The sequence below is a fragment of the Mastomys coucha genome, unplaced genomic scaffold (genome assembly GCF_008632895.1).
Source record: "Mastomys coucha isolate ucsf_1 unplaced genomic scaffold, UCSF_Mcou_1 pScaffold15, whole genome shotgun sequence".
Lineage (NCBI taxonomy): Eukaryota > Metazoa > Chordata > Mammalia > Rodentia > Muridae > Mastomys > Mastomys coucha.
Window position 1 is genome coordinate 20,557,567 of NW_022196897.1, and position 13,268 is coordinate 20,570,834.

Sequence of the window (13,268 nt, forward strand, 5' to 3'; positions counted from 1 at the left end):
GAAATACCAATAACTTCACAAAGCAGAACGAACCTGACACATTTACAGGAAGCACAAAACACAAGTCTAACATTTACAGGAAGAAGCAAAACCCCTTCTTATAATTATCTTACAAGTAAATTGTTTCCGCAGTTTCCCTTCTTGTTGGCTTCTAGTTTAGTGCATCACAAATAGGACACTGTGTGTGTGTGTGTGTGTGCGCGCGCGTGTGTGTGTTTCTCTCTGTCTCTCACTGTCTCTGTCTCTGTCTTCTCTGTGTCTCTGTCTCATTTGTTTTGTTTTGTTTTTGTTTTTTGTTTTTTTGTGGTTTTTCAAGACAGGGTTTCTCTGTATTTTTTTTTTTTTAAAGCTTTTAAAGGTTTATTTTATTTATTATGTGTAAGTACACTGTTGCTGTCTTCAGACACACCAGAAGAGGGCATCAGATCTCATTACAGATGGTTGTGAGCCACCATGTGGTTGCTGGGATTTGAACTCAGGAACTTCAGAAGAGCAGTCAGTGCTCTTAACCGCTGAGCCATCTCTCCAGTCCCAGGGTTTCTCTGTATAGCCCTGGTTGTCCTGGAACTCACTCTGTAGACCAGGCTGGCCTCGAGCTCAGAAATCTGCCTGCCTCTGCCTCCCAAGTGCTAGGATTAAAGGCGTGCGCCACCACTGCTTGGCCCTCTCTATTTGTTGAGTCTAAGGCCAGTCCTGGAGAAGTTTCTGAGAAATGCTGCTGAGAAGACATTGTGGTCTCTCCCCTCTGGGTGGAATGGTCTGTCCATATCTGTTAAGTCCAGTTCATCCATGCTGTTCTTGGCTCCGGAGTTCCTTTGCTAGCTCTTAGTTTGGAAGACCTGCTGAGTAGGAGAGTGAAAGATTGAAGTCTCCTGGTGTTACCCTAACAGGACCTTGTTCATCTTTGTATCTTGGAGTGTTTGTTTTATGCGATTGGAGGCTCCAATGTTTGGTGCATAAAAGTTTACAATTGTTGCATCTTTTTGAATTGTTTCTTTTATTAATCTATCCTCCAGCCTGGCATAGTGGCCCACATCTTTAATCCCATTAATCAGGAGAGAGGCAGGTGGATCTCTGAGTACAAGTCCAGCCTGGTCTACATAGTCAGTTCCAGGACAGCCAGGACTACATAGTTAGACTCTGTCTCAAAAATAAACAGGCATACAACAACAAAAGGTGGAGTCCCTTTCTAACTAACTTTGGTTTGAAGCTGACTTTGTCTAGCATAAGAATAAACTTCCATGTGCTTGGCAGTTTGTTTTCCATGCTTGGATATGAGGTTTTTGGGTATCTTTGTTGGCCAAGTATGCTTCTCAGAACAGTATATAGCTAGTTCTTGTTATTTATCCAGTCCACTAGTCTGTGTCATTGAACGTGCCTTCAGAGTGCCAGGCTTACAGGCATGTGCTACTGTATGCAACTCAAACACATTGTATTTAAATGTATTTAAACATTTTAAATGTTTTCAGACTAGACACAGGTGGTACAGCAATTGGGAAGCAGAGACTTGAGGCCAGCTAGGTCTACATGGTGAGTTCTAGGTCAGCCCTAGCTACACGATAAGACCTTGTTTCAAAAAAGAAAAAAAAAAAATCAGAGTAGGGCTTGGAGACATGGGTCAGCCCTCAAGAGCACATCCTGCTTTTGTAAGGATCCCAGTTTGATTCCCAGTACCCATGTTAGGTGGCTGTGAGTCACCTAACATGGATCTGACTCCCTGGGATCTGACTCCGTATTCTGGCACCTGCGCACACATGCACACACACACACACACACACGCACACACACATACACACACCATACATATTGAAAACATTTCATTCAGGAGTCAGTCATGATGGCACATACCTGTGACCCAATATCCAAAGACTGAAGATGTTTGAGGCCACAATGAGATCCTGTCTCAAAATGAGGTGGTAGCACATCCCTTTAGGGCTATGTAGAGAAACCCTGTCTCAAAAAACTGTAGTAGTAGTAGTAATATTATTATTAGTAGTATAATAATAATAATTATTATTAATACTACTACTATTATTATTTTTAAATTGGGGCCAACTGCAGTATCACATTCCTGCTTCCCCAGTTCCTTGGGAAGTTGAGACAGGAGAATCATTTGCGTGCAGGGCAAGGTCCCATCTCTTAAAATAAAAATAAAGAATCCCATCTGCATTAGTAGAATCTATCAGCAGACCCAGAGGGACTGAGCTGGGAATCATATGACCAGCTATGAGGCCAGACCCCTGCAACTTCACATGTGCATGAGCAGGTAGATTGTTTAGCTCCTGCTCCAGATCAGGCCCAGAGAGGAAGGCTGCACGTCAAGAGCCATAGAGCCACATTTAATTCAGGTCTGTCTGGCTCTGAACTCTTTCCCCCGACACTCTTCCTGTGTGCACTGTCGCAGTCTGCTGAGGCAGACCTGAGCCTCCTCTGGGCTGGCCCTGGGAGGGTGGGGGCTGCAGGCAGAGCTAGAAGAATTGCTGGAAACGGCTTTCTATAAGTGGCTACTAATACTCAGGGCCTCTTCACCGAAATCCCCCTTTCCCAACACCAACCACTGGGCTAACAATGGCATCTGAGGGACAGCTGGTACAAAAATAGCAACTAGTCTCCCACCCACCCACTCAGGAGGGAGGCAGGCAGGCCTGTGCTGGCAGGCCTGGGGACAAGGAACTGGCACATACGTCATCCTTGCTGGGCCTCCAGATGCCCAGGAGCCCACGCTGAAGATGGGCATCCCAGACTGTGGTAGGCAGGCCCTTCCTTTACCTCTCAGGGGACGAAAGAGGGAAATCAGCATGCGTGCAAATGGCTGGCATGGTGGTGAGTCAGGGTGGAGGGGAAGGGAAGTGTTTACTGTGGAAACCCTGGCTGAGTGTTTCTGGTAACGGGTAGTCATCAGCTAGGCCTGAGAGCACAGAACCCCCAGGAGCTCTACTCTCCAGCCTCCCCATGTCTCACACTGCTCACTCTGGGGCCTCAGTTTCTCTCAGCCCCTTCCTCTGTACAGAAGACCCTGGTGACAATGAAGTGGGGGTTTGCTTTATGAATTTGGGAAGAATTGCTGAAATGTGCCACAAATGTCCTAAAGCCCCAGCCTCATAACCCAAGGTTCCCCCCTCCCCTTGTGGCATGACCGTGCCCTGATCTCCAATTCATTTTCTTCACTTCCTCTATCCAGGGTCCCTCCTGATCTTGGCTTCCAGTCCTTTCCTGCTCCCATTTCATAGATGAGTAAAAGGAGCCACCAAGGGGTCAGAGCTATGGTCAAGTAGCTGCAGGGTTCGTGTCCAGGGCACTCTCCTCCTGCTCATAGCTCCAGCTATTGCAGCCCATGAGTGTCCTCCCAGGGAGGCATGGCCTCGTCTCCCTGTCTGCACATGTCTCTTGGCATAGTCTGCCAAGTTATTGACTCCATCTATTTGCTCTATGTGTATCTTGAAGTCTTCCTTCCAGAGGTGCATGGATGGAGCTGGTAGCAGTCTGGGTTAGAGGGGACACAGAAAAGGACCCACTCCTGGGCAGCTAAGTGCTGTGTGCTCCACTCAAGCATTGGTTCGTGCGTCCTGGACTATTGAGTCCACACTCTCTTTGGGTGACTTCCATTCTAGAGCCCGGAAGCTGAGAAGTCCCTGTACCTGCTTTGGTCAGCCTGAGCATGCTGTGTGCTCAGCACTGAGCGCAGCATGAATTCCGTTGAACTGTAATACGTTACAGGCACACAGTTGCTTTACTGAGGTAAAACCCACCGATCTGAAGTGTGTAGTCTAACTGAAATGACAAGCTTCAGGTTCAGGGAGAGACTCTGTCTCTAAAGAACACATAGCTGTGTAACTTAATTAACCTATGCTGTTCAAGCTAATGCTACACAGCAATCAGGGGGAGCAGACTGAACCCAACAGCAGGGTGGACCATATGCTTTCCTGCAATAAATGTCTTTTCTTCCTTTCTTGTTTAAAAAAAAAAAGTATATGTATTATGTATGTCTGTGAATATGGGTACCTGCACAAGAGTTTAGATACCCACAGAGGCCAGAGGTGTCAGATTCGCTAGAGCTGGATGGAGTGAGTTACAGGCAGTAACACACAGGCACACACAGGCAAGTAAATCCATGCATACGCACGTACATTACACACACTAATGAGAATTAAAATAAAGGGGCTGGAGAGATGGCTCAGTGGTTAAGTGCACTGGCTGCTCTTCCAGAAGACCCGGGTTCAATTCCCAGGTCATGGCTGCCCATAACTCTAGTTCCAGGGAATCTAATGCTTTCTTCTGACCTCCATGGGGACTAGTCATGCACATGATCCACTGACCACACACACACCAAAGTTTAACTTTTAAAAGAATTACAGTAAGGATCACTTAAAGGGAGCGAGCATCATCAGGACAAAACCACTCAGCACATGTTGAAAACAAAGTGGGACCATTTGCTGTTTTCCTCTGTCGTTGTAGAGTTACCTCAAACACAAAGAGCGATTAAGAGGGTCGTTTACTGAGTAGCGGAAATACTTCTGAGCAGATTTTTCCAGGGGCTGAAACTCTTGTCTCTGGCTCTGTGACATCAGTCAGGGAAACAACAGGGAGCCGATTAGAAGCCAGACCCTAAAACTTTCCACTGATGTCTCTGTGCTAAACCGGTGCTCTGCTTTCTGACAGAGCTTGCAATCAGCTATCGGGCTGCATGCTGCTGGCAGGAACTGCCAGAGACTGTGTCTGGGAAGACTTCCACTTGTCTTTGTTCTCTGAGACACCACAAGGCTTCTGAGGCACCGACCTGGGCCAGACGCCTTTGTCTCCTGCTCATTCCCCCTCCCTCACCATCTCATTGGCTCTGAAGACTCTTGGAATAGTTTTGATCTGGCCATCTTTTCTTTTCTTCTTAGTCTTCTTGACAGAAGTGCGACATTTACAGCCTTCCATGTGATCATGGGCAAGTGACCTCACTTCTGTGACTCAGTTTCCTAATTTGTGAGAGTTTTAATGGTACCCACCTCTTAGGTTGTTTCCGTGGGACTCATGTGTAAAAGTGGGTGGAACCAGGGCATGCGCGTGGGATATTCTACTGAGCCGTAGCCCCAGCTCTAGGAACAATTGTGAGTGCCTCGAGTGAGCCAGCATCAGAGTAGCCTTCCAGGGACAACTAGAGAAGGAAAGCAGACAGTGAGATAAGACTCACTGCTTCCATGCATAGCTTAGCCTTCAGATACTTACAGGTCCAGGTTACAACAGATGCTCAGTGGAAATAAATCATCCTGAGTGGATGTGCTGGCGTGTGTCTGATGTCCTAGCACTGGGAAGACTGAGCTAGGTAGGGTAGGAAGAGTATAGAGTTCGAGGCCAGCCTGGGCACAAAGCAAGAACCTATGAGGAGAAGGAAATAGAAGAGGAAAGGAAGGATGGATCTTGCAATCCTGATGTTACACAAAGCATAGATTATTTCTTTTCTTTTCTTTTCTTTTTTTTTTGGGAGGGGGGAAGTGTTGAGACAGGGTTTCTCTGTGTAGCCCTGGCTGTCTTGGAACTCACTCTGGAGACCAGGCTGGCCTTGAACTCAGAAATCCGCCTGCCCCTGCCTCCCAAATGCTGGGATTAAAGGCGTGCACCACCACTGCCTGGCTCTTTTTTTTTTTTTTTTTAAAGATTTATTTATTTATTTTATGTATGTGAGTACATTGTTGCTGTCTTTAGACACACCAGAAGAGGACACCTGATCCCATTACAGATGGCTGTGAGCCACCATGTGGTTGCTGGGAATTGAACTCAGGACCTCTGGAAGAGCAGTCAGTATTCTTAACCGCTGAGCCATCTCTCTAGTGCCTAGCCTTCTTTCCTTTTTAACTTACTTATTTTTCATTTAATTTGTACTTATTTACTTAGTGTGTTTGTGCATGCGTGTGCTTGCATGTGTCACAGTGCTGGTACAGAGCTCAGTGGATAGCTTTAAGGAGTCAGGACTCTCCTTCCCCGGGTTCAATCCTAGGAATTGAACTCAGGTCCTCAGGCATGGCAGTTGTGCTTGCTGGACCGTCCCTCTTATGTTTTCTAGGGATGTCAGGGAATTGGTGCTACTTTGCAGACAGGTAACTGGCGAGAGGGTAGGTAGGTCAATCCAAGGAGGGCCCGTGGAATGACCATCACCACACAAGAAGCATCGCTGCCCCACTGGCTGCAAACCTGACTGATCTATCTATGTCCACGACTCTTCCCCAGATGCTGTCACATCTGGAGCTGACTCTTCAGGCATCTAAGCAAAATGGCACTGAGACCCGGGAGGTGTTCCTGGTCCTCGTTTCGAACAAAAGTGTCTTCGTGAAGTTCCAGGCCCCGGAAATCCCATTGCATTTGGCCTACGTGAGTATGTGACCCCCTAACTCCAGGCAGGCTGTGGGAAGCCCCTGCCTGGTGTCCCTCTCTGTGAGCAACGTGGCACACCATGAAGGCAGAGGCAGGTAGGGACAGGACCAGGAAGTGCCAGAGGAGGCAGAGGTGGGCAGTAGAGGTGAAGACCATGTCACAGACCGTGGAAAATTCCCTCCCACATCCTAGGGCCTGGCTTCCCTTCCCAGACTGCCCTTCTCCTTATCACTGAGAGGGAAAGTCAGGTCCCATAGACCTTCCCATGGTGCCTCTCCATCCAGTCCCTTCCTCGATTGCTTCCCAGGATTGGGGAGCTGCTAGGGTCCTGAATGACACTTGGAATACAAGCTCTGGCTGGAGGGTTGCAGCTGCAGTGTAGCCTGGTTGCATCTTTTTACTTGTGTTCAACGCAATGCATTCCCTAGGGCTCTAGTTGCAGATGGCTGTGAGCCACCATGTGGGTGCTGGGAATTAAACCTGGGTCCATGTGAGAGAAGTGTCAGGGCTCTTAACCTCTGAGCCGTCCTTCCAGATCTGCTTTTTGCTTTTTGCTTTTCATGATAGGGTTTCTCTGTGTAGGCCTGGCTGTCCCAGAACTCGCCCTGTAGACCAGGCTGGCCTGGAACTCACAGAGTTCTGCCTGCCTCTGCCTCTCGGGTACTGGGATTAAAAGCATGAGCCACCACTAACCAGTTCCAGCCTTGGTTTTTGTTATTTATTAAATAATGTCCTCTACTTTCTATTACTTCAACTAATGATGTCTGTCTAGTTTCTGAATGGCGAGCTCCAAGGGTCAGCAGCACCCAATCTGTCTTCATTCATTCATTCTTTCTCATACCTTTCCTCCTTTCCCCTCCCTGTCTCCTTCCCCATGCATCGGGAGTACTTACTGTGTGACAGGTCTCAGGGTGCAGCTGGCCTATCAGATCCCCAATGAGCAAAGGCTGGGAGCCTGCACTGTGTCGAGTGCTGTGTGTGGATGGACACCAAGATTTCCCTCCCATACCCTCAGAGTGCAGAGGGATACAGACAGTAGCTACATTGATGCCATTGTATATGGTTTGAATGAGTGCCTCCTGGTGAGCGGAAAGCAGGGACAGACGGACGAAAAAATGTGTGTCTCTGTATAGCCATCACATGCAGGAAGGAGATGGAGTACATATGGCTATGCTAGAAGAGGTACTGGGGGCTCTGGGCTGACTGCCGACTGCGGAGCCTTGTCATTTGAGGTCCTGACCTCTTCGCTGCCCGTGGACTGAGCTGACTTCCCAGATCGGTTCCTGACCCGCATGGTAGGAAGTGACTCAACACTCTGTGTCCCCACAGAACCCCAGCCTGGTCATCATCCAAGAGCAGCCAAGAGTCAACATCACACCACTACCATCCCTTAACTCCAAGAAACAGATCCTCGACTGGGCAGCCACCAAGGACGCCATCACTTCCATAGCGGCACTGGATGACCCCCAAAGCATCGTCCTCCAGCTGGGCCAAGGTCAGCTCCCTCAGTTGCTTCTGGGTTCAGGTTTAATTGCACAGGAGACTGAACAAACTCCTGATTTGGGTACTACCAGTCCGTGGTGGCACATGATTTGCCCAAAGTCAAACGTGACTGGCTGGTGCCCTTTGCGGTTAGTGGCTGCTTCTGCATCCCATATCAAATGAGAAATGCCAGATTTTTGACTGGGGATGTGGTTCGGTTGGTAGAGCACTTAGAGCCCTAGATCATGGTGGCATGGACCTGTAATCCCAGCACTCAGGAGGCAGAGGCAGGAGAATAAGGAATTTAAGGTCATCCTCTGCCACATAGCAAGTTCAAGGCTTCCCTGGAGCTTGCTGGTCAGCCGGTCTAGCCAAATCTGTGAGCCAGGTTCAGTGATTCACTGTGTCTCAAAAAAGTAATATGGAAAGCAATTAAGGAAGATACCTGACCTGTGCTGGTATGCTGAGTGCGGGGGGTGGGGGGGTCTGCACTCTTGTCATGTGTCATGGGCTCACTTGTTATGTTAATCCTGTGCTAACACATGAGGAAACAAAGGTTGGCTACTCAGCTGGTAAGTCATCCCCAGCCCTGTTAAGTTCCATTCTGAATGTCGCCACTGCCTTGTCTGAAGGTGGGGTAGGACCCTCTGATACATTTGTCTCCACAGACCCGAAGGCACCATCCTTGTGCCTGCCAGAAGCTCATAAGGACATGGGCGTCACACTTGAATGGCAACCACGAATCCCAACCCCAGTCCAAGGCTGCCACTTGGAAGGTGTGACTGGCCACAAGGAGGCCTACATCCTGAGGATCCTACCAGGTTCTGAGGCCAGGTACGGGTGCTGGCCTCTGGGAGCATAGCCTTTGGGTGCGTTACCCAATCAGATCCCAGCCTCCGGGCGGATTAACTTTCCTATTGCTGAGATAAAACACCACGACCAAGACGATGTGCAGAAGAGTTTATTTTGGGCCCGCAGTTCTAGAGGGTCAGAGTTCATGATGGCAGACTGGAGTAGCAGGCAGCAGGCAGCTGGAGCAACAGCTGAGAGCTCACATCTTGAGCCACACAGGCAGGAGGCAGAGAGCTCACCAAAGCCAACCCCTTGCGTTCTCCATCTTCCAGGAAGGCCCACTTCCCGAAGCCTTCCCAAACTGGGATCAAATATTCAGATGCTCAAGACTGATAGATGACATCTCATTCATACCTACATACCAGGTCTGTCCCCACACTCAAGCCCACAACCTATCTCCTACTGCAGGCCACGGACAGTGACAGTAACGGTGAAACTGAGCTGCACATCTGGGGACGCCGTTCTCATCCTGCAGGGTCCTCCATATGTCACCTGGTTCATTGATACCAACCACAACATGCAGATCTGGGTGAGCCTTGCACCCCCACCCCAGCTGAGACCTTGCACACCATCATCCCAGCTTCCTACCCTCATCTAAGTTGTTAAAGTAAAGGCCACTTCCAGGAAGCTTTTCCTGATGGGCCAGGGAACCCCTTAACCTAGCCTGTTGGGCCAAGGAAGACCTCTGGAGATACAAACTCTCAGCTGGGTTAGAGGTCAAAGGGGAAACAGGGTGAGGAGAAGGGACAGCAAGGCCCATGCGAAAGGCAGGAGTCTCCGTCAGTAAGGCTCTAGTTCTCTTTTTCTGCCTTCAGACCACAGGGAACTACTCTGTCAAGATCTTTCCAAAAAACAACATCAAAGGCTTCGAGCTCCCAGACACACCTCAAGGCCTGATAGGGGAGGCCCGCAAGCTCAATGCCAGCATCGTTGCCTCCTTTGCAGAGCTCCCGCTGGCCAGCGATGTCTCCCTGAGGGCCTCCAGCTGTGGTGAGCCCCAGACCCGTGCCCCTGTCCTGAACCTGTTGCTCCTCCCTTCCCATCACTTGCCCCTCTCTGTTCTTTGAGCTTAGGCCGGTTTCTCTGAGCCTCACTGGCCTCATCCGCCACATGAGGATGAGTGGTTAGTCACCCAGGAACTCAGCCCATAGTGCTCCCAGTGACTGTCCACTCTACCCACCCCACAGGTGGTGTGCTCCAGACCTCCCCTGCACCTGTCGTGACCACACCTCCCAAGGACACCTGTAGCCCTGTGCTACTCATGTCCCTGATCCAGCCAAAGTGTGGCAACCACGTCATGACTTTGGCACTCAATAAAAAACATGTGCAGGTAAGTCAAGCCCTGCCCCAGCCCAGGCAGTAAGAGCAAGTCACATCCCTGTGCAAGCCTCAGTTTTCTCACTTGTGAAATGCCGTTAGAACAGAGCACAGAGTCATGAACTGGCATTCTCAGAACCTGAGAGGCTGAGCCAGGAAGATGGTGAATTTCAGGCTGGACTAGGCTACATAGAAGGCTAATATATAAGAAAATAGGGTCATCCTCAACTACATAGGAAGTTCGAGGATAGTCTAGGCTACATTACTTATGTTTTGTTATCTCAAAACATAAGAAATAATCATGCCAACATTAGGTAGTCATTATTAATCTTTGTTTATTTGTTTTCTTTTTGAGACAGGATTTCTCTGTGTAGCCCTGGCTGTCTTAGAATTCACTCTGTAGACCAGGCTGGCCTTGAACTCATAGAGATCATCTGCCTGTCTCTGCCTTCTGGGTGCTGGGATCAAAGGTGTGCGCCATTACTGCCTGGCTTAGTCATTATTATTAATCTTAAAGATGGTTGAGCCAGGCAGTCGCAGAAATTTGTATCATACGGCCTTTGCATGATTGATAAATCCAAAAAGGCACTGTGCAGGGCTGGGGAGATGCCCAGGAAGTAAAGTGTTTGCTGTGCAAGCATGAGGACCTGATTTTGGATTCTCAGCACTAGGAGGCAGAGAAAAGAGAGCCCTGGGGTCTCCCTGTCCAGCCAAGCTAGCCAATCCGTAAGGTCCAGGTTCAGTGGGAGGCCCCTGCCCCGTCTTGCCAGGCGTGGTAGTATGTGCTTTTAATCCCAGCACCTGAGAGGCAGAGGCAGGCAGACCTGTGTGAGTTCAAAGGCCAGTCTGGTCTACAGAGTAAGTTCCAGGCCAGCTAGGGCTATGTAGTAAGACCTTGGAGAGAGAGAGAGAGGACATTGATGAGTCCGATCGGGTGACCCAACCCGGTGGTGAAACATCTGCACACAGCCTGCTCACCTGAGTTCACCCCCGGAACCCACAGAAAGGTAGAAAGAGAGGAACAACTCTACTGAGTTGTGCTCTGACCTTCACCTATGTACCCTGCCCATGACACACACTCAATAACAAGAATAATTTAGTTTTTAAAAGTAAGATGCAGTAGTAAAAGATGCCCAACGCCTGATCTCAAACTCTGCCCTCCACACACGTGCACCTGTGTGCAGGTGTACATATGATGATAGACCACACACATGGAGTATATAAACTGCACATACAACACACACACACACACACACATGCACAGGGGTCGGGGTAGAGAGAGGCACTAAGACCTTCACTGTGTATTCCTTGTTTTTTCAAGACAGGGTTTCTCTGTATAGCCCTGGCTGTCCTGGAACTCACTCTATAGACCAGGCTGGCCTCGAACTCAGAAATCTGCCTGCCTCTGCCTCCCAAGTGCTGGGATTAAAGGCGTGTGCCACCACTGCCCAGCTTCACTGTGTATTCCTAATTGGACTAGAGCCTTAATCTCACAGACAGCCCCCTGCCTCTGCTTCCTGGGTATTGGGATTCAAGGTGTATGGCACCATGCCCTCCACAGAATGGGAGAATCTGTGACCCTCCTGAGCTGGGAGCATACCTCCAGTATGCTGGGACTATATGCATGTGACACTGTGCCATTTTCAATTTGCTTTTGACCAGGCAAACAGAACACACACATGTGCCCTCTCTGATTTGTTTCACTCAATCCCCCCCACACCCCCTGGTGCTAGGAATGGAACCTACTTGAGGTCCCCAAAAAAAGTCTCACGTCTGTTCTGTACTTACTGAGCTGTGTCCCCAGCCCCCATCCAATAACTTGCTTTGTACCATGTAGTGTGGAATTTGCTATATGGACCAGGCTGGTCTTAAACCCAGTAGAGATCTGGCTGCCTCTGTCTCCTAAGGGATTAGGATTAAAGGCACACACCACCATTCCTAACTTTTAACTTAAAAAAAAATTTTTTTTTAAATACTTTTTTAAATGTATGTGGGTGTTTTGCCTGCACCAAAGTCTGTTCAGCACATGTGCCATGGAGGCCAGAAGAGGCCACTGGGTCCCCTGGAACCAGAGTTACAGACAGTTGTGAGCTGCCATGTGTATGTTGGGAACTGAGCCCAGGATCTGTGTAAGAGCAGCCAATTCTCTTCGGCACTGAGCAATCTCTCCAGATCCTTATTTTAACTTTTGAACCTTTTGTCGTTGTTGTTGTTGTTGAGACAGGGTTTCCCTGGCTGTCCTGGGACTACCTCTGTAGACCAGGCCTTGAACTCACAGACATCCACCTGCCTCTGCTTCCCAAGTTCTGAGATTAGAGGTGTGTGCTGCTACCACCCAGCTAAAGAAAAATGTTTAAATGTAACGTAGGGTTGGAAAAATGGCTGAGCAGTTAAAAGCACTCGTGGTTCAGAAGGCTTAAGTTTGATTCCTATCGCCCATCTATGGTGGCTCACAACCCTCTGGAACTCCGGTTCCACGGGGTCTACTGCCCTCTGCTGGCCGCAGAAGGCACTACACAGGTGTGGTGCAAGCACACACATTTAGGCAAAACAACACACACACACACACACACACACACACACACACACACTCATGTGCCCTGGGTTCAATTCCCAGGAATGCAGAAAATAAGGAGACAATTCTAGTTGCCCATCCTCCAACTGAGTAATTTTTTTTCCTTGTCAGAGATTTGATAAACCATCCAGGTCTCCTTAGAAAGGTTTCAATAAAGATTTGTTTTACTTATTTTTTTTAAAGATTTATTTTTTTATTTATTTTATATGTATGAGTGCACTATAGCTGTACAGATGGCCGTGAGCCATCATGTGTGTGGCTGCTGGGAATTGAACTCAGGACCTCTGCCGGCCCCACTTGCTCCACAGCCCCACTCGCTCTGGCGTAATTCACTGTAGCTGTCTTCAGATGCACCAGAAGAGGGCATCAGATCTCATTACGGGTGGTTGTGAGCCACCATGTGATTGCTGGGATCCGAACTCAGGACTTTCAGAAGAGCAGTCAGTGCTCTTACCCACTGAGCCATCTTGCCAGCCTTGTTTTACTTATTTTTAAATTATGTGTAGGGTGGGGGGTATGTGCACATGGCTACAGGTGTCCATGAGGCCAGGAGTCATCCTTCAGAGCTGGAGTTACAGTTGGCTGTGAGCATTCTGACATGGGTTGGGTGCTGAACTTGAGCCCTCTGCAAGAATTGTTAGGGCTCTTAACCTCTGAGCTATCTTTCCAGCCCCAGTGAGCAGTA

General features: G+C 48.9%; 1 protein-coding gene across 2 annotated transcripts in view; it reads left to right on the forward strand.

Annotated features, from left to right (window-relative positions):
- Positions 1-13,268, forward strand: part of Eng (endoglin) — a 35,459-nt gene that overhangs the window by 17,136 nt on the left and 5,055 nt on the right. For both annotated transcript variants that reach the window (XM_031369856.1, XM_031369857.1), the window contains exons 3-8: positions 6,214-6,354; positions 7,687-7,852; positions 8,508-8,673; positions 9,100-9,220; positions 9,507-9,681; positions 9,879-10,021. In XM_031369856.1, the coding sequence (XP_031225716.1) occupies positions 6,214-6,354; positions 7,687-7,852; positions 8,508-8,673; positions 9,100-9,220; positions 9,507-9,681; positions 9,879-10,021 (912 nt within the window). The remainder of the gene's footprint in view (positions 1-6,213; positions 6,355-7,686; positions 7,853-8,507; positions 8,674-9,099; positions 9,221-9,506; positions 9,682-9,878; positions 10,022-13,268) is intronic.